At 31.9% G+C, this 23393-nt stretch overlaps 1 protein-coding gene and 1 non-coding gene across 3 annotated transcripts in view; one reads left to right on the top strand and one right to left on the bottom strand.

Moving 5' to 3' along the window:
• Positions 1-23393, top strand: part of Mkln1 (muskelin 1) — a 327824-nt gene that overhangs the window by 201966 nt on the left and 102465 nt on the right. For both annotated transcript variants that reach the window (XM_071611871.1, XM_027950127.3), the window contains 4 exons: positions 6404-6546; positions 7866-7954; positions 12276-12385; positions 14102-14294. In XM_071611871.1, the coding sequence (XP_071467972.1) occupies positions 6404-6546; positions 7866-7954; positions 12276-12385; positions 14102-14294 (535 nt within the window). The remainder of the gene's footprint in view (positions 1-6403; positions 6547-7865; positions 7955-12275; positions 12386-14101; positions 14295-23393) is intronic.
• Positions 22721-22793, bottom strand: Trnaa-ugc (transfer RNA alanine (anticodon UGC)). The gene has a single exon. It is a non-coding gene; the product is annotated as a tRNA-Ala (tRNA).

The following is a 23393-nucleotide window of genomic DNA, read 5'->3' as shown; positions in this document are numbered from 1 at the left end:
TGTGCTCAGGTCATTCTGTAAATATTTAAGGAAATGTTAGTAAATTGAGCTTTGCCTTTGAGGAAAAATGAACTTAATATAGTTTGTTATTTTACTGAAATAATGTACTTAGGTGACATTAGGATGGAATTAGACTAATTCCTTTTACCTGATAAGTGGTATCTGAATTACTTAATTAATTAATTAATTGGGGGGATATTGGGGATTGAACTCAGGGGCACTCAGACCCTGGAGCTACATCCCCAGCTCTATTTTGTATTTTATTTAGAGATAGGGTCTTACCAGTTGCTTAGTGCCTGGCTTTTGCTGAGGCTGACCTTTGAACTCAAGATCCTCCTGCCTCTCCTTCCTGAGCTGCTGGGATTACAGGCATGCACCACCATACCTGTCATGATGGTATCTGAATTTATAAAAGCATTAATGCTTATTATGTACTCAGTATGCTTATAATTAAATCCATATATATATCCTTAAGGAAATTAATGTTGTAATAGGTAGAATAGACACATAAATAAAACTTTCTTTTTCTTTTTAAATTTTTTTTAGTTGTAAGTGGACACTATATCGTTTTTATTTGTTTATTTTTATGTGGGGCTGGGGATTGAACCCAGGGTCTCACATGTGCGCGGCAAGTGCTCTACCACTGAGCTACAACCCCTGACCTTTATTTTTCTATTCTAATGCAATTCATGGAAACCTAATCTCTATGCTTATTTTCCTTTTTCTGTTTGTACACTTGTTTGGATCACTTGGTATTTACAAGTTTATTATATAGTATGTGTCCAAAGACTATACATTCAAAATTTATATGTTCAGGGTAAAGAATCATAAAGCTACTTGATAATTCATCAACCATTTTTAGAAATGGAAAATGACCATAGCCTTTGAAGTCTGTATGTGAGCCCTCTCTTAAATCAGTCCTCAGTAACTACTGCGTATTTTGTTAAGCATTTTCTTAGAGTATTATATATGTGTATTATAAATACCCTTTGATTAAGTTTTTCTGGCTTTGATTTTATATAAATATAAATTGATTGAGTCATTTATAAGTCTTTTGTAGCTTGATTTTCTTTTTTATTTTTTTAAAATATTTTTTTTTAGTTGTAGATGGACACATTATCTTTATTATTTATTTATTTAATGTGGTGCTGAGGATCGAGCCCAGTACAGTGAGTCATACTTGCTAGGCAAACATTCTACCACTGAGCCACAATCCCATCCCCAGTAGCTTGATTTTCTTTTGCTTATTAATATGATGTTAAGCCAACACATTAAGTTGTTGTGTGTAATGGTAGTTTGTTCATTTTCTCTTCTATATAGTATTCCAGTATATAAATATGCTGTTGAGAGGCATTGGGTTTTTAATAATATTTTGCTATTGGAGTTTTCTTTAAAGTATATATCTTGGAGTAGAATTACTGAATTATAGGGTAGATATTATGGTTTAGATTGGGAGTATCGCCAAAAGCCTCATGTGTTGAAGACTTGATGTCCACTGAAGCTGCATTCAGAGGTAGGTCTTTTAGGAAGTAATGAGATCAGGAGAGCTATAATCTCATCAGTAGATTAATCTATCTGATGAATTAATAGTTTGAATGGACTACTGGGAGGTGATGGAAACTTTAGGTAGATGGGACATGGTTGGTTATGCACTTGGGACATGTCCTTGGGGGTTACATTTTGTCCTTCGCCCTTTCCTCCTTGCCTCCTCCAAACCCCTGCTGCTTCCTGGCTGCCATGAAGTGAGCAGTGTTTTTCCATCAAGCCCTTCCCCCTGGTCCAGAGCAATGGAGTCATCTGACCATGGACTGAAACCAGGAGCCAAAATAAATCTTTCCTCCCTTGTTTACTTCAGATATTTTGGTCACAGCAACAAAATGCTGACTAACACAGTAGGTATGTATATATCCAACTTCATTGGCTAAAGCAAAGCCATTTGCAAAGTTGCTGTATAATTTATACTCTGACTAGGAGTATATGAAAGTTGCTGTTGCATTACGTTCTCCTCTTCACTTCTATGACTGATTTAGATTTTTTCAGTCTAGTGGATCTTACATTATGACTCACTGTAGTTTAAATTTTTTTTTTTTTTTTTGCTTTTTCCTGTTCAAGCCTGTTTGTATATGTTAATGGTTTTGCATTTTTAATCATGTTTTTCTTGATTTACTTTTTAATTTGAATTTGAATATCCAAGTTTTCATGTGTTTTTCTCTTGTTTAGTTTTGCTTATTAATGAATTATTTTTATTTAAATTTTTTTTAAAAATTTAAAATTTAAAATTTTTTCTGTTTTAATTGAAACTGTGATAACTCCTTACTATGAAATTCCTCTTTGAACTATATTTTAAGGACAGTAGAATTTGATTTTTTTTTTACTTGTTTTTTGTTTATTCATTTAAAACTTTAGTAAGTATCCATGAGGTGCTAACTAAGCATTGGAAGTTCAACAGTGAATTAAATATTATCTTTTCTTTTGATGAAGCAAGAAAATACTGAATCAGTTAATATCTAATGCATAAGTCCTAGAGAAGTAGTCTAAAGCTTTTGTAATTACGACGGGTTTATTTTGGAAATATATGGAATCCATTTTCTTAATTGTAATTTAAGAACCCAGTGTAGCTGGGGTTCCATGTGGCCAATATCAAACGATAGCATTCTTACCAGAAAAATATAAGGAAATCATTCTTATTTTTCCTATTATGAAAAATATCCAGGTTGGATAAAATGGATATAATTTTGGTATCTATAGGTAGTAAGGAATCTTGCATGATAAGTGGTTATGAGCTATAGTACTTCTGAATCTTGCTCTGAAAACTACTAGAAGAGTTGGATTGGAAAAAAAAAACATACACATATATACATAAAGTTTGTGAAAACTAGGACCTCAAAGTGATTCATTTTCAGGATAAGGATAAAACAGTGGAAGTCCCCACCTCTGGGAGAGTTGCACTGGTATTTAATAAAAGGAGAAAATGAAAGAGAAACCATCCCTAAGGGGTTATAGCTATATGTTTTTCTTTGTTCACATTTGGTGCTCAAAGTCTCAGGACTTCGCTATCCATGAAATCTTACGGTATGATTGTGGATGAATAGTGCTCTTAAGATTCTCAGCAGAAGCAAATACAAATTCTCTTGGGAGGTGGCTACCTTCTTGCTTAAACCTCAGGAAGTCTCTACAGATTATTATAGAAGAAAAGTGAAGGGTACACACTCAAAGTTAACCTAATATATCCAGGAATAAGACACTTGAAGAACTAGCCGAAAACTTAAAAAAAAAAAAAAAATAGATACTAGAATTAAAAATACAAAAAGATGCTAGAATTAAAAAACTACTTCAATTTTAAAAAGAAAGAGAAGATATCTTCAAGGAATTGGAAACTATAAAATGTGATCTAGCATATTGAAAAAGAAACAAGTAAAACTTCTAGAAATGAAAAATATAATAGCGAAATATTAATTTTGAGCAATCTTCCCACTAAAGACAGATTTCATGTTAATCCTGGATTATCTTTGCTGGTAGAGAATAATGTTGCATGAATAAAAACCCCATAAATACTTTAAGATAGTAATTTTACCCTTTTCCCTCATCAAATATATTTTATAGAAGTTATTGATACTGCCATAGAAACTATGTTTTTTTGGTGAATACTCTAAGGGTTGATTAAGATGTATAGGCAGTTACAGAAGTCTTGATAACTTGCTTAAAGAAAGATTAAATCATTAACTCTTCCACTGCGATTGTATGCTCCTTCTAAAGATTTAAGTAGAATTATAATATTAAGTAATATTCTTTATGGGGCCAGAAAGGCAATTGAAGTTGACCTGCTTTTTTATAATCTACTAAGCAGGTCAAAGAAACCTCAGTGATTGTTTAATACAATTGTGTGTGAGGGGCTGGTGTATGCTTTTGCTTTTGCAGTGCCCTCAGATTATTCCTTCTGTTTGATGAACCATGACAAGAATGTTATAGAACTGAGCTATAGAAATTTTTTTTAATAAGTGCATTTTGTCCAAGTTTGCAAAAGGATCATTGTTTAAATTGTTTAATACAGTTTTCATTGATATAATTTATACAGTAAAATGTGTGAGCCTTCAGTATGTGTGATATCCACTTTGAAAATGTTTACCACTGTATAATTCACACTCCTGTGATGATATTAAACATTTCCATGACTTCAGAAAGATCCTTTCTGCCTCTTTAGCAAAGAATCCCTAACTATTCTACCCTCTACCCAGAGGCACCCACTGTTCAAATTTCTTTTGCCATAGGTTGTTTTTGCCAATTCCAAAATTTAATTTAAATGGAGTCAGAGAGAGAGAGAGAGGCAGAAAGAGAGAGAGAGAGACAGAGACAGACAGTAAACTTCTATTATATGACTTTTTAAAAAATGCTCAATGTGTGTTTTATTTTTATTCATGTTGTCATGTACATTAATATTCCATTTCTTTACATTGCAGAATAATATTCTATTATATGCAGATACCCAGTTTGTTTATTCATTCATTTTCTTTTTTTTGGACATTTGTGTTTCAGTTTTTGGTGATTATAAATAAGGTTCAAATAAATATTGTTTTATGAGGTTTTAAAAATAATACATATTTTCTGTATTTGGGGTAAATATCTGGAAATAGAATTACTGCATCATAAGGGAGGAGTATATTAATTTTATGCAAAATTACCTGACCATTCACACTCAATTTTAGTGATTATTGTTAATGTGAAGTGGTTTTTAAGTTACAATTCCTAGTAACTAATGGTATTAAGCACTTTTCCATTTGCTTATTAGGTGTTTTTTTTTTAAACTTTTTTTGTGAATTCTTTACCCATTTAAAAAAGGTTTGTTTAATTTTTGAGTATTGAGTTGTAGGAGTTGTTTGCATTTATTCTGGATATAGGTCCTTTTTTTAGTTATATACTGCAGATATTTTCTGTCATTTTGTGACTTTCATAATCATTTTCTTAGTACTTTTTTAGTCACTTTTTAAAGGCTATTGAGGTATCTGTGGGAATTACATGAGGATCTTCTCTCTGTACGGAAGCCAGGGTGATTTAGGTTTGGCATTACGAACTATCTGTTGCTCTCCCATGGCAACAAATTGTCCAGTGCACATGACCTTTATCTCCACTCTGCTAGGAAGATCCTTCATAGTAACTCCTCAATATAGTTTTGATTTGCATTTCCCTAATTGCTAATAATGTGGAACATTTTTTCATGTATTTATTGGCCATTCATATTTCTTCTTTTGAGAATTGTCTATTTAATTCATTTAGTCATTTGATTATTTAGTGTAAAGATTTTTGAGCTCTTTATATATTCTGAATATTAATCCTCTATCGAAGAGTAGCTAGAAAAGATTATCTCCCATTCTGTGAGTTCTCTCTTCATATTTCTAATTGTTTCCTTTGATATGTAGATCACTCTGCATTTATAATTTTAACTTCACCTAGTAGCATAGACTTTATGATCTGGTGACTACTTACCTCTTCATTCTCAATACTTAAGGTTTTTTGCCTCGCTTATAGGCTCTAACAACACTGATATTTTCATAAGCCTTCGTTTCTTTTTTGCCTGGCTGAATAAAATGGTTGCATACACTTCCGGGGGTGGGGGGAGAGCTATGTGGAACCTTGAATTTGACCTTATTTGGAATAATGGTTTAACAGATGTAATTAAATAAGGATCTTCAGTCAGGATCATCCTTGATTAGGGTAGGTCCTAAATCCAATGATGAGTGTCTTTATTTAGACACTGAAAAGTAGAAGAAATGAAACACAGGAAGAAATCTATGTGAAGATGGAAGCAGAAATTGGAGTTAAGCTGCTGTGAATCAGGAAACACCAGGAGCCATCAAATACATTTGGGTTGTTTCCACCTTTGGGCTATTATGAATACTATTGCTCTGAGCATTCACATACAGATTTGTTCAAATACCTCTTCACTTCCTTTGAGTATGTACCTAGAGTTGTTCATATATTAATTCTTTAACTTCTTGAGGAATTACCAAACTACATTGATTTATCTATTAAAGTATGATCCATGGGAATATGTAATTGTGATTTTTGCGATCTAATCTTGTGTTGTTTGGTTGTTCAGAGTCTTCTGATAGTTTTTATTCCATACTATCCCTTGATTAGAAGTTTTCTCACTGGTTCTATTTTCCTCCTCCTTTTATAGCATGCAGGATAATGTAGTTTCTGGGCTTTACTAGAATGAAAAGTGGTGATGTTATGGGAGCCTTTATAAAGCTGTTGTATACTATTCTTTAGCTTAAATAAAAAAACTTACCATTATAAGATGAGCCTTATTCATTCTTCTGTCAAGTCAAAACATTTTAAAATTTTTTTCAAGTTGTCTATTTGTTTTAAACAGAGGAGAATATGACTTGATTGTTTCTTTTTTTAGTACTTGATTCTGAAGCTTGAAAGACCTGCTATAGTTCAGAATATCACATTTGGAAAATATGAGAAAACTCATGTCTGTAATTTGAAGAAATTTAAAGTCTTTGGTGGCATGAATGAAGAAAATATGACAGAGCTATTGTCCAGGTGAGTTACAGTTATGGGGAAGAAAGGGTTGTCTTCTAAACAAACAGCAGTCTTACTTTAGTTCCCCTCAACCCCTTAAGGGAGTAAAGATTATTTATCCTATTTTACTCCTGTTTCTTATTTTAATACTGTGGCTTGAGTTAGCTTTTTTTTTTTTTTTTTAGCCACCAGTACTATTAATGTTGTTATTAATGACAAGAATCAAAAGAATAAATTTAATTTCTTTTTCAGTCATATTTTTTGAACTGTTACTGACTTCAGAAATATTAAACTTTTTATTGCTATAGAGAGAGTTAGGGATTGGAAAGGAAGGGTGAAAAAAAAAACAAACCTTTGCTGTCGTCTTTGCTATAAAAATAGAGACCCTATTCAAAATATTCATTGTGCTAATCCAGAAATGGTATTCTAAGACTTCACTGGAAATTAGAAACTAAAAAAGGAGGTTTTTGTAAATGAAAAAGTATGTGGCTACTCCTAGCGCAGTGCCTACTACTGGAAAGACCTCAGTAAATTGGAGTTTTAAAACAGACCACCTGGAGTGTTAAATTATCTGCCAGATAATAAAAAATCAGGCAGTCAATGGAAAGGACAAACAAACCCATGAATATATTTAGAATATATTTGTGATATGGTATGTTCATTAACATAGTACATAGAAGTAAATGTTACTTTGATGCTGCATTTTATTTGAGTCATGAAAGTATTTCAGGATATAAGGCAGTCTGAAGGTAAGTGATTTTTCTGTAAGTACTTGCATCAATCCTTGTTGCTTAAGTAGAAAGGTAATATGGGTTGATTTTTACTAAGATTAAAGATGTTGTTAAAAACCAACAGAATAGGATTGTTTCTGAAATTTTTTTGGATGATAAAAGGAATATTAACATCTCAGAATTAAGAAATTTAATTCTTTGATATATTCTAATATTCAGGCTAAGTTATCAGAGACAATTTGACTTTAATTTTTCCAAATTTCTCTCCTGCTTGTAAATTTATGTTACATTCAGTTATTCATTAAGGACCTTAGGTTCTGTCACACATTTCCATGCACTGTAGCCATATCCTTTAATACTGAACTGTTTTCTTATATAATTTCTTATATAACCGCTTTCATATATAATTTAGAGAATACAATTTTATTGAAGTTGATTTGAATGTACAAGTTTTAACCTATATTCCCATGTTCAACTACTTACTATTGTGTTGGTCATTTATTATGAACATAGGTTTAAACTTAAAATCTGAGTTTGGCATTAATCTGAGTTTTCATGTGTTTACTAAATTATGAAATCAGATTTGATAACCTTTTTTTTCCTCCATAGTGGCTTAAAGAATGATTATAACAAAGAAACATTCACCTTGAAGCATAAAATTGATGAACAGATGTTCCCGTGTCGCTTCATTAAAATAGGTATTATTTAGCATTTTGGAATAAAACTTTTTTTTTTATGCCATTCGTCCATAGATTGCCACTCATAGATCAAATCCTTTAGGCCCCCTATTTTTTCAATAAAATTTTATGGGGACATTTCTACACTGGTTGGTTTACATATATTGTCTTTGCCTGTTTTTGTGCTCCAAATGTGAGTAGTTGAAAAAGATCACATAGCTAACAAAATCCAAAAATTTACTATTTGGCTTTTTACAGGAAAAGTTTGCTGACCCTTGCTTTGTAAGTCTGTTATTAAAGTGACAGTTATTTCAGGTTGAACTTTTTCCATTATTTTCTCATTTGAAAGTTTCTTTAGAAAATTTTATGAGGTATAGTGATTTGATTGCTTTAGTCATCTCATGGAAGGTTTATGAGTTATTCTATAGCTATCTAAAACCAAATATGGATGACTCTCTTAAGGCAGTGTATTATAGTTATTTTCTGTGTGTGTGTGGTTTTGTTTTGTTTTTAGTGAAATGCTGGCCAAACCCATTAAATCAATTCCATGGCTCACTAATGTGTTACAGACTACTATTTGGAAAAATACTACCTCACGCCCTATATGTATTTAGAAAGTATTTGTAATGTATCCTCAAAATGATATTTTTTAGGTTATTTATTTATTTTTTTTAGGATTTATTATTTAGAACATAGGAAAGTTGAGGACTTGGGTCTTTTAAACATTTCCATCTTTATTTATTTATTTTATGTGGGGTACTGGGGACTGAACTCAGGGGCACTCAGCCATTGAGCTACATCCCCATCCCTATTTTGTATTTATTTAATTTGTATAGGATTTCACTGAGTTGCTTAGGGTCTAGTTAAGTTGCTGAGGCTGGCTTTGAACTTGAGATTCTTCTGTCTCAGCCTCCTGAGCCACTGGGTAATTTCCATCTTTTTTGCATACCTTTGAAAATATTATATTACAATTGGGATTAAAGTGAATTTGATCCCACAAAGAATAATAAAAAGCCAGAATCTCACATTTTGATTTGGGAGAAAATTTCTCTTTTGGAACAAACAGTGTTCTTTATAATCATCATTTGCTGCTCTATCAAGAGTAGGCCTGTTTGTTTTGTTGAGCCCAAAGAAATATCTGAAATCCTAATAAAAAGTGCTTATAGTGGAGGGCTGGGGTTGTGGCTCAGTTGTAGAGTGTTCGTCAAGCACACATGAGGCACTGAGTTTGATCCTCAGCACCACATAAAAATAAAGACATTGTGTCCAACTAGAACTAAAAACGTAAATTTTTTTTTTAAAAAAGTGCTTGTAGTGTAAAATATAATTTCTGTTCAATTTTCAGCAAAGCATTAATTTGTAAAAACCTTTTAAAAATGTGTTGTAGTGAGATTTCTTCTATATACCAAATGTTCTAATTGAAGTTTTGGAAGGGAAACCCTCATGAGATTAAATTAGAGAAGAGAAAATCTAAAGTGTAATGAAATGAGGGTATCTGTTACAAATGACTAGAAGAGTTTACATCCTCTTTCATACCCAAGATAACAACTGTATGAGGAAATTAGGAAGAAGGAGATTGGAAGGATTCTGGAGTCAGTCCTGGTTTTGTGTAGATAGAATCAAATGGATTTCTTTGAAGGAGTCATTTTCAGTTTAAATAGTTGTGGGGGCTTCAGAGAGAGGGTTTAGCTCTGACTGTATGCAGTATACATTTTGGATCTCAAGTGTTTGGAAGTCTAGGATGGGTACTAAGTCGCAGTGGGGGTGTTTATCCTCGAGGTTTGCTTGGGTAGGTGTGGCCTATTATGAGAATATATATAAAGGTGATATTTTAAAAGTATATTATTAGGAAGAAAATTCATATAATAATAATGGCTAATAATGATAAAAGCTAATGTTTATTGAACTCTTAGTATGTACCAGTTATTATGCTAAGTACTGTGTGCTTGGTCATTGATTCTACAATAGAATAGATAAACTCTTTCAAAGTGGTTAATATTAGATTTTAGGATCTTCTAGAAACTTAAAATGACTAGCTAGACATCTAGAAAAGTTCCCAAATAATATTGTTAAAATACATTGAATGTGTCACAGAGTTGTTTCGTTGTGTTGAGATATTGACTCCTTCAATTCTAGAGTAGCAGGAGCCCTAGCCTGTTGTTCTTACATGCTATATGTATCCCATTTTATGAAAAAGGACGACAAAAATGATTCTTGCTCATTTTTGTATAAGGTTGTACTACAGGAAAAACTGGTGGTTGAACCCTAGAAACTCCTCATCTTGAGATGTATATTAGGAGCATCTTATCTTTTTATTTAAGGTGGGAGCAGAGGCTTGATTTATCAGGGAACCTAAAATGTGTGGCTACAGCGTCAATGCACATTTAGATTTCTTATATATTATGTGTAGTACCTAATATGCATTATTGAGGTAGTTAATGCCACCAAAAATCATTGGTAATTTTGAAATGAGCATACATCATTCTGTTCATTTCATCCATACCCCTTTAATCTGTTGAAAATTAATTTATGTGTTCATTTATCTGTAATATGACTTTTTTATGGCGAGATGCTTGATAATTTACCTCCCTCCCTATGTTCTTTACAAAGTATATAAAAATTTTTTTGTAGAAGTATGTCTTTTGGACTTTTTAAATAGTTATTTTAATTTTTTAGTTGTAGATGGACACAATATCTTAATTTATTTATTTATATGTGGTGCTGATGATCTAACCCAGTGCCTCACATGTGCTAGGCAAGTGCTGTTACCACTGAGCCACAACCCCAACCCCTTTTTCAAGACTTTTGCATGTACAGAGGACATCTCATTAGAGCACAAGTGTTTAAAATAAAAAGGTTTTAATTAATGAATGTTTTGCTGGGACTTAAATAGATATAATAGAAAAATCTCTTCTTCCTTTCTTTTAATTTATTAAACTTGGACCTCAAAATCTCTAACTAATGTTATGTGTCTGGTTACATATAGAGAACTATGTTATTGGGGCTTTGAGTTTTTAATCTTATTTTCATTCAGACTACTTGATGGTTATTTCTGTGTGATGTGGTAATACGTTTAAATGTTAGTGTCACATTAAAAAATGAACAACAAAACAATGATAGTAATTTAATATTTCTTGATAGAAAACATGTTAAAATTTTTATTTGTTGCACATAGAAACTGAAAGCTATATTAAATGTCCCAGGGGTCCTTCATATATCCACATAGTTATTTGCTACTACCTATCCCTGTCTTCACTCACAGAGCTTCCTTTAAATAATGGCCTCCCATTATATCTGAACCAGTATGTCCTAGCTCCTTATTTAGTCTGTTGTACTGAAAAAGGCAATGAACCTGGAACTCAACAGGCCTGGTGTGAGATGCTGTGGATGTAATATTTTAATATTTCATCAAAACTTGGCAAGTGTTAGATTTTTATAGGTAGTTCCATTATTGACTCCGAAACCATGTCAGTGAACTTATTTTGTTACAATAAAATTCCTGGCTCTATCCTATACTTTTTAATCCATTCATGATTTTGTAATGCCATTCATTGGTCTTTCAAACTTTGTAACATTTCATACAGTATTTTAAAAATCATGTTCATTAATATCACCTGCAGACAGAAAAATTTATGGAAGCAGTCCAAACTCAAAGTGATAGATACTTGTTTTCCAAAATTCTAATTTTTTCTTGAAAGTTTGAATTTTTATCCTCTACAGCAGATATCATTAGTTGTTTTTTCTTGAAATGACAGGTAATATAGCAGATACTCAAATTGAGATAATCATAAGTTGTCTGTCAGTTTTTCTTTCAAGAATAAGAATACCATGAAAAAGCAATGATTATTGTAGCTCACAACTCAAATAGTAACCAAGTTCTAAAGATAACTATTATGCTTTGATATGCAGCAAAAATGCTTTATATAGGGCTGGGGTTGTGGCTCAGCAGAACAGCGATCACCTGGCACGGGCAAGGCCCTGGGTTCTATCCTCAGCACCACATACAAATAAATTAATTAATTAACAATATTGTATCCAACTAAAACTAAAAAATAAATATTTCAAAAATGCTTTATATGTATTTCCCAATTTGACACAGAGGATAACAAAAAGATTACTTAATTTACTTAATGTTAGGGATTTAATAACATTAATTTTTACTGCATCATCAAGAGCGCCCCAAATGAACTTGCTTTAATTAAGTATAGATGGTAGTGAGAAATACAGTGTAATTTGTTGTTGTCAAATGAATGGTTATAGGTTTAATAGTGATTTTTGTTTTGCTGAAGTTTTATTTGAATTATGTTAATTTTTTTCTTCTCCTCCTCTTTCCCTCTTAAAGTTCCACTCTTGTCCTGGGGGCCCAGCTTTAACTTCAGCATCTGGTATGTTGAACTCAGTGGTATTGATGATCCTGATGTAGTACAACCCTGTCTCAACTGGTATAGCAAGGTAGGACTGTATTTTAAAATCCCATACCTCTACAGAAGGTGAAATATGTCAATCTCTATCTTCATTGTGAATTATTGAAAATATTGAGGATAATAATAAAAATTATAGTGATTAATCAGCGAACATTTACTAAGTATTTATAGTCTGCCAGCCTCTAAGCCATCCTGATAACTTGATTGTTATCATTCTATGAGATAGGTACAGTTGTAAGCTCATTATTTTACAGATGAAGAACTGTACTACAGAGAGGTTAAATATTTTGCCTTGGCCCACACAGTTGTGAAGTACTCAAGGCAACATATGAACTCAGATAGTCTGGCTCTGCAGTCTGCCGTTATCTTATTAGACCCATTTGGCCCGTGAATTTTGTTTTTAACCTACATTGATACTCTTTGATCATAGTGGTTTTTTTCCTTTTATTTTTTTTGAATACCTTTATTTTTATGTGGTGTTGAGGATCAAACTCAATGTCTCACACATGCAACATAGCTTTTAGTGGGTTAGTTTTATAGCCTGATGGAAAATTTAAGATGTGAATATGATTGAGACTCCCAAAGTCAACATAATAAACAGGTGTTATTATTTAATATAATTTTATTCTTTTGTATAGATAAGCTAAATCTGGGGCCGGGGCTGTGGCTCAGTGGCAGAGCCATTGCCTCGCACATGTGAGGCACTGGGATTGATCCTCAGCACCATAAATAAACAAGATAAAGGTAAATCTTTTTTTAGAGGCAAAATTAAAAGGCTATTAATATAAAATTAATTGAGTACAGAATAATTCTTTGTTTATTCGATAAGGTTAAATCTTTGCAATTGTAGTCTGAAAGGAGTGTTTAATAACTTACTAATCAAGAAATCAGCTCATTGTAAACTGATTTGTGTTTTAACTCTTCAAATTTTATTCTCTTGCTTTATTAAATGGTAATGCTTTTTAAATAAATCATTGTTGTTTGATTATCATGCTGTGGTTCTCTGTTTTCTGTTTTATTTGAATTGTACAATGGTATACTTAGAAAATTTAACATAATCCCAGGACATAGTCTTGAAGTTGATTTAAAAAAAAATAACTTTTTATGAGTTTATATTTTTGGCATTTATCCTGTTAGGGGAAAATTTTTATAAATTGAGTACCTACTTTTTAGGTTCTCATTAATTGAAATATCTACTTTAAATGATCAGGTACCCCAGTCTTAGAAAATGATAAAATTTAGTCTCTTCATACCATACCTATTTACAAATTTAGAATACCTCGACATTTGATAATACTTGTCATTCAAGTAGTAGTTTATCAATAAGAATCGAGAACAGAAAGCTTATAATTTGTTTATATTATTTCATTGTGTCCGTGCTTTCAGGACCTGCATTGTACTGTGGTTAGTGGATGTCATGGGATTTACAATTTTTATAATTTGAAGTGGTCTTTAATACATAATATCTTGCATCTTTTTAAAAAATTCAGACTCTGGAATTAGATCTGATTTAATCTCTCCTTCAGCAACATACTTTGTGACCTTGGGCAAGTTATTACAATGGGCTAAGCATTAGTTTCGCTACTAGAAAGATGAATATAATGGTATCTAATGAATAAGATTAGTACAGTGCTTGGGAGATATTAAATGTTCAGTTTAGATTTTTTTTTTCCCTTTTTATTATTTCTTGCAGTAACAACCAAGCAAATCTCTTCTTTTCATACTTTCTCTTGTGTTCTAGTAGTACCGTGAACAGGAAGCCATTCGCCTTTGCCTAAAACACTTCAGACAGCACAACTATACAGAGGCTTTTGAATCACTGCAAAAGAAAACCAAGATTGCATTGGAACATCCTATGTTAACAGATCTGCATGACAAACTGGTGTTGAAGGGTGATTTTGATGCTTGCGAAGAGCTGATTGAAAAAGCTGTAAATGGTATGAAATTTTTCTTAGGGTCATTTCAAGTATATAGGGAACTTTTTCAAAAAGTATATAGCATTATGCTTATTAATCTTATACTTTTTTCCTGCCTTTTTAAAAAATTTATTTTTTAGTTATAGATGGATGCAATATTTTATTTTGTTTATTCATTTTTATGTGGTGTTGAGGATCGAACCCAGTGCTTCATATGTGCGAGGCAAGCACTCTGCCACTGAGCCACAACCCCAGCCCATTTTTTCCTGCTTTTTTACTGTATAATGACTGTTAACTCCTTGAATGAAGGAATTCTTTCATGTACAATAGTCCAAAATGTAATGAGACTTAAAGAAAAGAAAGAAAGAAACATACATAAATTTAAGTACCTAAATTTAAACTGTCATTATGGAAAATCATTTATTTAACTAGCAATAAGTCAAGTTACAAATCATCTTTTGTTGCTAATTTTCTTCAATACTCTAGGCCTGTACCTTTAAGTATTTTTGTCAGTATTCTAGCCAGTATTTACTGTTAAAATATTAAGAATTAATTTTGGGGGGCTTGGATATTAAAAAAATATCATTAGTAGACAATATAATGAGCAAAGGGATATGACTAAAAAATAGTGTCTGTGTGGTGTGAATGCTAATAATTGCTGATTTTTCTTAATGTAGCCTAATCTGGCTTTGAAAGAAATGTAAATATTTGAACATGTGTATAATCTCCCAAGGTAATAACTGCTTTGGAGACTGACACCCATTTGAATACTTAAAGCTTGATAGAACATCTTTTTTTATTTTTTTAACCCAGAAACTATTTTATAATGACAAAGAACAGAATAGGTGGCTTGTGTTCAGTATAAAACTTATAGAATTGAATTTGGTGTATCATTTTATAGAAAGAAGAATAACAGATGTTACTGCTTCATTTTTATATGTTTTAGTCTTCTTGCTATTGTTATTATCCACTTTTAGGTATTCATATTTATCAGATATTATGTTGAATATTTTATAACTAAAGAAATCAGAATAATACTGTCTTTTTAATTTATAAATTTAAAGAATGAAAAGAATGAATTACTTACAGCTCTGATTTGTTAAATATGATATTATATCCTAGTGGCTGTGGAGCTGAGGCAGGAGGAGCAGCCTCAGCAAAAGCAAGTCACTAAGCAACTCAGTGAGATCCTGTCCCTAAATAAAAATACACAATAAGGCTGGTGATGTGGCTCAGTGGTCAAGTGCCCCTGAGTTCAATCCCTGGTACACCCCCCCACAAAAAGACATTATAATAATATAATATTATATATAAAATCTTGTCAGGGAGCCTTACACATTGTTATTATTGCCTTTTTAAATTAATTCTGATTGATGTTTAAAAATAAATGATTGGTACTTTTGAAATAGGGTATACTTTGTAGTGTAAGCAAAGAGTATATATGTAATAATTTTCTACCAAACCATTAAAATGCTGCCAGTGAAAGTATATATGCATATATAATATTTCTAAGAGTGAATTCTGTATTTTTTTTTCTCTCAGGATGAATGAAGCAGGTGATTTATGTTTTTCAGTTGGTTTGTTTAAAATCTTTATCATTAAGGCATTTGCTATCATTTTGTTAAGGGAAAATAAAGCAACCATAATACTAAAGATAGTTACCCTTTTTGTTTTTTGGTGCTGGAGATTGAACCCAGGGCCACTTTACTACTGAGCTACATCCCCAGTCATTATTATTATTATTAAGTTGCTTATGATCTAAGTTGTTGAGACTGGCCTTAAACTTTCCATCCTCCTACCTCAGACTCTGGGATGAGTTGCTGGGATTACAGGCATGTACCACTACATCCAGCTAATATAGTTAACCTTTTAAAGGTGTCTCTTTGATAGGATACTCAGATAAGAAAAACTGTTAAAAGCATATGCATCTTAGAGTACTACAGATACTTAATGTAGGAAGTTTAGGAAAATTAATAGTAACTCTAGTTTTGAAACTTAGAGCCAAATCATATTTTTATACTGCAGTGGGCTTTCCCCAATCGGCTACGAACACTGTTCATTAATAAACACTCTTCCCAAGGTTGTTCAATTTGCTGCTAACCTCACTGACGATGATTTGTTGGACAAATAAGGTGGTAAACAGTGCAGTTTTTTGGCTCATGCTCCTCTAAAAACAACAGAGAAGGACAAGAAGTTCTTGCCTACTAAGTAGAAAGGTCTAGTGAATCAAAAGCATCTTTTGTAAAGCTTCTTACAATAGAAGGGGAAAAAAACTACTTTCAGTATATTAATTTATGTGATCTTCAAGTATGGTTAATATTTTTTAAAGTATCAGGCTTACTTTTTTTAAATATATATTTTTTTGTCAATGGATCTTTTATTTATTTATATGTGGGCTGAGAATCGAACCCAGGGCCTCACACATGCCAGACAAGCACTCTACCACTGAGCCACAGCTCCAGCTCCTGGCTTATTTATTTTTTTATTCTGTTGGCCTATATCCCTGTATTTATATTTAACTTCAATAGAGAAGACTCTTGAACCAATGACTGCTACTACTTCTGACAATCTAGAATTTATTGATGATGGGCATAAATAATCACCTAGAAACAGGAAAGTTTTACACAAACTCCCTTTGTGTAGCTTATCTTATTTAAATAGATAAGTTTGCTTTTAGAGACTATAGACCTTCCTTTTTTTACTGTTTAAAATTCTTACAGAAGAGTTTGACTGCCTATATTAAAAAAAAAATAGATGAAGTTATATTTAACTTTACAGAGCTTTACTGAGATATAATTGACATTGTGAACTGTACACATTTAAATTGTATAATTTAATAAATTTTGACATACCTGTATACACACACACTCACACACACACACACACACATGACACCATAACCATACTCATAGTAATGGTCACCACTCTCCAATTTTTCTCATGCCCTTTTGTAATTCAGCCCTCTTTCTCAATGCTGCCATTCCCTTCCCTGGCAACCACTGATTTGCTTTAAGTAACTGTGGATTAGTTTTCATTTCTTTATAAATCAATCATATTATATAACACTCTTTTTGTCTGACTTTTTCAATTGCAGTTATTTTGAATTTCATCTATATTGTTGTATGCATCAATATTTCTTTCTTTTTATTGCTGAGTAATAATCCACAGTGTGGATATACCATAGTTGGCTTATGCATTCATTTGTTGATAGACATTTGGGTTGGTTACAGTTTGGGGCTATTATAAGTAAGGTTGCTGTGAACACTTACATACAGATCTTTTTTTAAAGGAAAAATATTTAGTTTTTAGTTTTAGGTGGACACAATATCTTTATTTTATTTTTATGTGGTGCTGAGAATTGAACCCCGTGCCTCATGCATGCTAGGCGAGCACTCTACCACTGAGCCACAATCCCAGCCTGTGTATAGATCTTTTTGTGGAAATATATTTTTGCTTTTCTGGGTAGTTACTTAGGAATGGAATGACTGTGTCATATGGTATGTATACATTTTAGTTTTTAAGAAACTACCAATTCTTCAATGTTGTACTGTTTTATATTTGTAGCAGTAGTGTATGAGAGTTCCAGCTGCTCTACATCCTTGCCAGTATTTAGAAAGTCAGTCAAGTGTTAGCCATTATGATAGACGTGTATTGGGGTCTTGTGGTTTTAATTGCATTTCCCTAATTACAGTGATGTTTCTCATTTTTCCATTTGGTAATTTTCTACCTTGGTGTCTTCTTTGGTGAATTTCCTGCACAGATCTTTTGTCCATTTTTTTTATTCAGTTATTTGTCTTCCTATGATTGCATATTAAGAATTCTTTATAGTTTTTGGCTACAAGCCCTTTATCAAATACATATGGGACTTGAAAATATATTCTCTCAGTCTGTGGCTTGATTTTTTAGTGTCTTTTGAACATCAGAAATGTTTAAATTTTGGGGCTGGGGTTGTGGCTCAGAGGTAGAGCGCTCGCCTACCATGTATGAGGCACGGGGTTCTATCCTCAGCACCACATAAAAATAAAATAACGATATTGTGTCCACCTATAACTAAAAAATAAATATTGAAAAAAAGAAATTTTTAAATTTTGGTGGAGCTTAATTTATCTACTTTGTTGTTTACGCATCATACCTTTGATACTGGACCTAAGAAATTCTTATCTAACCCAAGGTCACATAGACCTTTGTTTTCTTCCAGAAGTATTATGGTTTCAGATTTATAATTAATTATATGATTCAGTTTGACTTAATTTTTGAATATGGGACACCCAGTAAGATTTTTAAGAAATCATATGGAAATCAAGTATGTTTCATCAGTTTATACTGTCTAGATTACTATAGCTTCATAAATCTTATAATCAAGTAGTTAAAGTCTTCTAGCTTTATTCTATTTCCTGCTATTTCATATGTATTTTGGCTATTCTAGGCTGAATTTTCATAAGAATTTTAGAATCTGCTTGTCATTTTCTACCAAAATACAAAAGCCTGTTAGAGTTTTGTTTTGCTTGCAATAAATGTAGAGATCAATTTGGCAAAAATTGAAATCTTAGCAAAGTTTATCACCGTGTTTATGAATGTGATACATATTCTTCATTAATTAGTTCTTTTTAAAACTTATCTCAGGAATGTCTTAATTTTTAGTTTCTTGGTCTTGCACATGATTGTCAAATATTTTGCAGAGAATTTTGTATTTTCTGTTACTATTAAAAATAGTACTTTTTAAATTGTTAATTGTTAATTGCCAGTTATAATATAGAATACAATAGATTTTTGTATATTGCTTTTCTAGTGTACAGCCTCCTTAAATTTATGACTTAAGTTTTACTAGCTGCTTTTGTAGATCCCATAGTTTTCAGTCATGTCATCTGCTTTTAAAAACACCTTTAAATTGTCTTGTCTAATCTTTTTAAAAAATATTTTTTTTAGTGTAGATAGACATAATACCTCTATTTTATTTATTGATTTTTATGTGGTGCTGAGGATTGAACCAGGTGCTTCACATGTACTAGGCAAGTGCTCTGCCACTGAGCCACAACCCCAGCCTCATTGTCTTGTCCAATCTTGATGCATTTTATTTGGTTTTCTTGTCTTCCTACACTGGCTAGAACCAGTATAATATTGAATAGAATGGTGAGAGTAGATGTCTTTGCTTTATAAAGCAGTCATTAAATATATATAAATATAATGTTAGTTATAAGGTGTTTTATAGCTACCTTTTTAAATTGTTTTTATTTTATTTTATTTTTTAAAGAGAGAGAGAGAATTTTTTAGTTTTGGCGGACACAACATCTTTGTATGTGGTGCTGAGGATCGAACCTGGGCCGCATGTATGCCAGGCGAACACGCTACCGCTTGAGCCACATCCCCAGCCCTGCCTTTTTTTTAGATTGAGGAAATTTCTGCTCCTACTTAGCTAGAATCTTATTATCATGAGTGGTTTCATTCTATCAGCTGCTTTTCCTGCAATTTTTGAGACGATAATGAAAGGATTTGGTTTTGACATTTGTTAATATATTGATTATATTGGTTGATTTTCAGTTTTTAATCCAACATTCCTGTGGGAAAAAAAACTTATTTAGTAATGGTGTCCTACTCTAATTTTTATATAGTGTTAGATTTTTTTTGAAAAAAATTTATTGGGCATTTTTATGTATATCTGAGTATTTTGTAGACTGGCCTACAATTTTGTTATAATGTTCATGTCTTGGTCTGGTGCCTTCAAGAATAAGATGATAATTATTTCCTTTTCAATTTTCTGAAAATATTTATGTAGAATAAGTAGTAACATGGTAGAATTCATCAGAGAAGGCAAATGGGCCTGAACTTAATACATAGTGATGAGGTTTTTAACTACAAACAATGTTGTTAGTAGAAGAATTGCTATTTTCATTGTTTCATCTTAAGAGAGTATAGTAGTTTATGTCTTTTGAGGAATATGTCCATTTCTGACTTAAAATTGCACATAATATTTTATTATTTTCCTCTTGATGTCTTTATATCACATCAGAAATCTGTCTAGAAGTCTTCTCATTTTATATTAAGAAAATGGCTCTTTATTTGATTTCTGCTCTTTATTACTTTTTTTCTTCTTTTCCTTTTTCTTTTTTATTGAAAGCCAAAGCCATTGATTTGAGATCTTTTTCTTCTTCTTCTTCTTCTTTTTTTTTGTAAAGGAGGCATTTATTGTTAAACATTTTTTCCTTAGCACTACTTTAGTTGTTGTCTCACAAATTTGGTTATGCTATGTTTCATTTCAGTAAAAAATACTTAGGCATAATTTTTTTTTCTTTCTTGCCAGCCCTTATGCCTTTCCCCCTTGTATTTAATCTTTGGGCTAAGTTATCTAATAGAAGATTGAGGAAGATAATGATAGTATATATCCTTAATATAGTTCATGATCTTAAATGAAATGCTTTCATCATTTCATTGTAAAATATAATTTTTGATTTGGAGTTTTTTGAGATCTCTATGTTAGATATCTAGATTGCTAAAAGTTTTTGTTATAAATGAATATTGTCTTATCATTTTTTTCTCTACTTTTATGATGTGATTTTTACTCCCTACTTTGATTTTCTAGTGTTAAGCATACTTTGCATTGCTCAGATGTGCCTAGCTTTGTCTTGTATTTTTTTATGGTGTATCTTGGATGTAGATTGATTAATATTTTCTTAGCATTCTTCCAACTATTTCCCCTGACTTTTTTTGCATTCTTATGTTCCTTTCAGGTTTAATATTAGTGTTATCTTAATTTCACATGATGGGTCCTGGTCTCTTCATAATGTGTTAGGATTTCATTCTTATATATTTGATAGAAATGAAATACTTGGTAGAAGCAGTCTGTGCTTGAAGTTTACTTGGTGGCAGTAGTTTTTAACTATTTAATTTTTTTAAACATTGTAAGAATAATCAGGCTTGTTTGGTAGCTTTAAAATTATATTTTTAAGGAAATTGTCTATTTCATTTAAAATTACATTCTTGTGGGCATTGAAGTACGCTCATCCCCTGTTATCTGTTTAATATTTGCAGGAATTCCTGGGATGCCCCTTTTTTGTTGTTTATATTGGCTATTTATGTTTGTTGTTTATATTGGCTATTTATGATCTCCTTCCCCATTACTCAGAAGTTTCTCAAATCCAGTAGTCTAATTTTGAGAAAACCAACTTATGGTTTGTTGATCCTTTCTGTTATTTTCTATGTCCTTTGATTTAAGCTATTTACTGTTGTTTCTTTCTCTCTCTCTCTCTCTCTCTCTCTATATATATATATATATAGTTAGTCAAGGTTGCTAAATCACATTGCATACATCTTTGTCAATAATGATTATCTGTTGGATTCTCAGCTATTGAGAAAAATGTGTTTTCACTTTTCACTGTAATTGTAGATTTTTATATCTCCTTAAAGTTCTGCACAGTTTTTGCTTTATATATTTTATGCCATTGTTTAGTTACACACAGATTTTAAATTAAATCTTTTTTTTGCACCAGGTATTAAACCCAATGGTGCTTAACAACTGAGCAGCATCTCCAGCCTGTTTTATTTTGCGACAGCGTCTCACTAAGTTGCTGAGTCTCCTTAAGTTGCTGAGGCTGGCTTTGAACTTGTGATCCTCCTGCCTCAGCCTCTCGAGCTGCTAGGATTACAGCTGTACCCAGCTCAGTTAAATCTTTTTATTATTTTTTATTTCTAGTAATATTTTTGTCTTAAAGTATAAATTGGCATTTTAAAACATCCACTTTCATTGAGTGTTTGCATGACCTCTTTTTCAGTATTTTATTTTCAAATTTTCTGTATCCTTCTTTTAAAAGAGTAGCTTCTATAAATTTAGTTGGATTTTTAAAATATCTAGTGTTGACTGTCTTCGTTTGATTTGAATATTTTACATTTCATTTATGTGATTGAATTTCTGATAAATAAATGGATTCAAACCTACAGTTTGTAAACTTTGTCATATCTGTCTTTTTGGTTGTTGTCTCTTGCGTTTTCGCTTTGTAAACTTTTCATTTTTTTCCTTCTATTTGCCTTGCTGCAGTGTGTTCCATTTATATTTTTTGTATGCTTGGTCTAGAAATTATAACAAATATACCTCATTAACTTAATAAAATTGGTCAATACCTTTTCTCTCTTCCCATACAAGGACTTAGTGGACTTTAAGTTTTAGTGGAACTCACCTTCCTAATTCATATGCTCTGTTATTATCATTGATTTTGACTCCACATTTGTAGACCCTGTAAAATATTACTATTATTATTTTATACAGTTAGTGTTCACTAGTTTAACCCAAATATGACTGATTTTTTTCTTCTTAACCATTTACATATTTGATCCATATTATATCTAGGATTGTATTCCCTCTGCCTTAAGCACATCCTTTAAAATTTTTTCTAATTAAGGTTGGCTGTTTTTAGTTATACATTGACACAATATCTTTATTTTGTTTATTTATTTTTATGTGGTGCTGAGGATCGAACCCAGGGTCTCTCACATGCAAGGCGAGCGCTCTACCACTGAGCCACAACCCCAGCCCCAAGGTCGGCTATTTTTGTCTGAAATATTTGTCTCTTTTCTGAAAGGATATTTTGCTGGATGTAGAATTTTAGGATGGCAGTTGTTTTCTTCAAATACATTTGAATATCATTCTCCTGTTACGTGGCTTCCATTATTGCTGATGAGAAGTATGCTGTAATTTTCTTTGAATATAATTTCTCTTTTCCTGAGGCTGTTTTAATACTTCGTGTTTGTTTTAGATTATTGTTTAATTATATTAGCAGACTGTCTGCATTGATAGTGCTAACCTACCGTGTGGTAGCCTTTTCATTATTGCATAGTTTGGTTTTCTTTCAGTTAAGTCTATGTTGCCTTTGCTCTCTTTCTTTTATTTTTCTTAGTTATTCTTTTGAACTGCACATTCTTCCCCAAATCTTTTATTGTATTTACATCACTATTGTTCGCATCTTTTCTCCTCCTAACACTTTGATTTTATTTCTCTGATATTTTCTATTTTTTTGGCAACTCTGATAATTCATGTTTTATTTCTTTTGTTATCTTACTCTTATCTTTTCAGTTATTCTTACCTTTGCTTGCAACAGTTTCTGTTCTGTGCTATGTTATAAGGAGAGCTGT

This window comes from Marmota flaviventris, chromosome 1 (assembly GCF_047511675.1).
Source record: "Marmota flaviventris isolate mMarFla1 chromosome 1, mMarFla1.hap1, whole genome shotgun sequence".
Classification (NCBI taxonomy): Eukaryota; Metazoa; Chordata; class Mammalia; order Rodentia; family Sciuridae; genus Marmota; species Marmota flaviventris.
The sequence above is the reverse complement of the archived record's forward strand: the minus strand, read 5'-3'. Positions and strand labels throughout refer to the sequence as shown.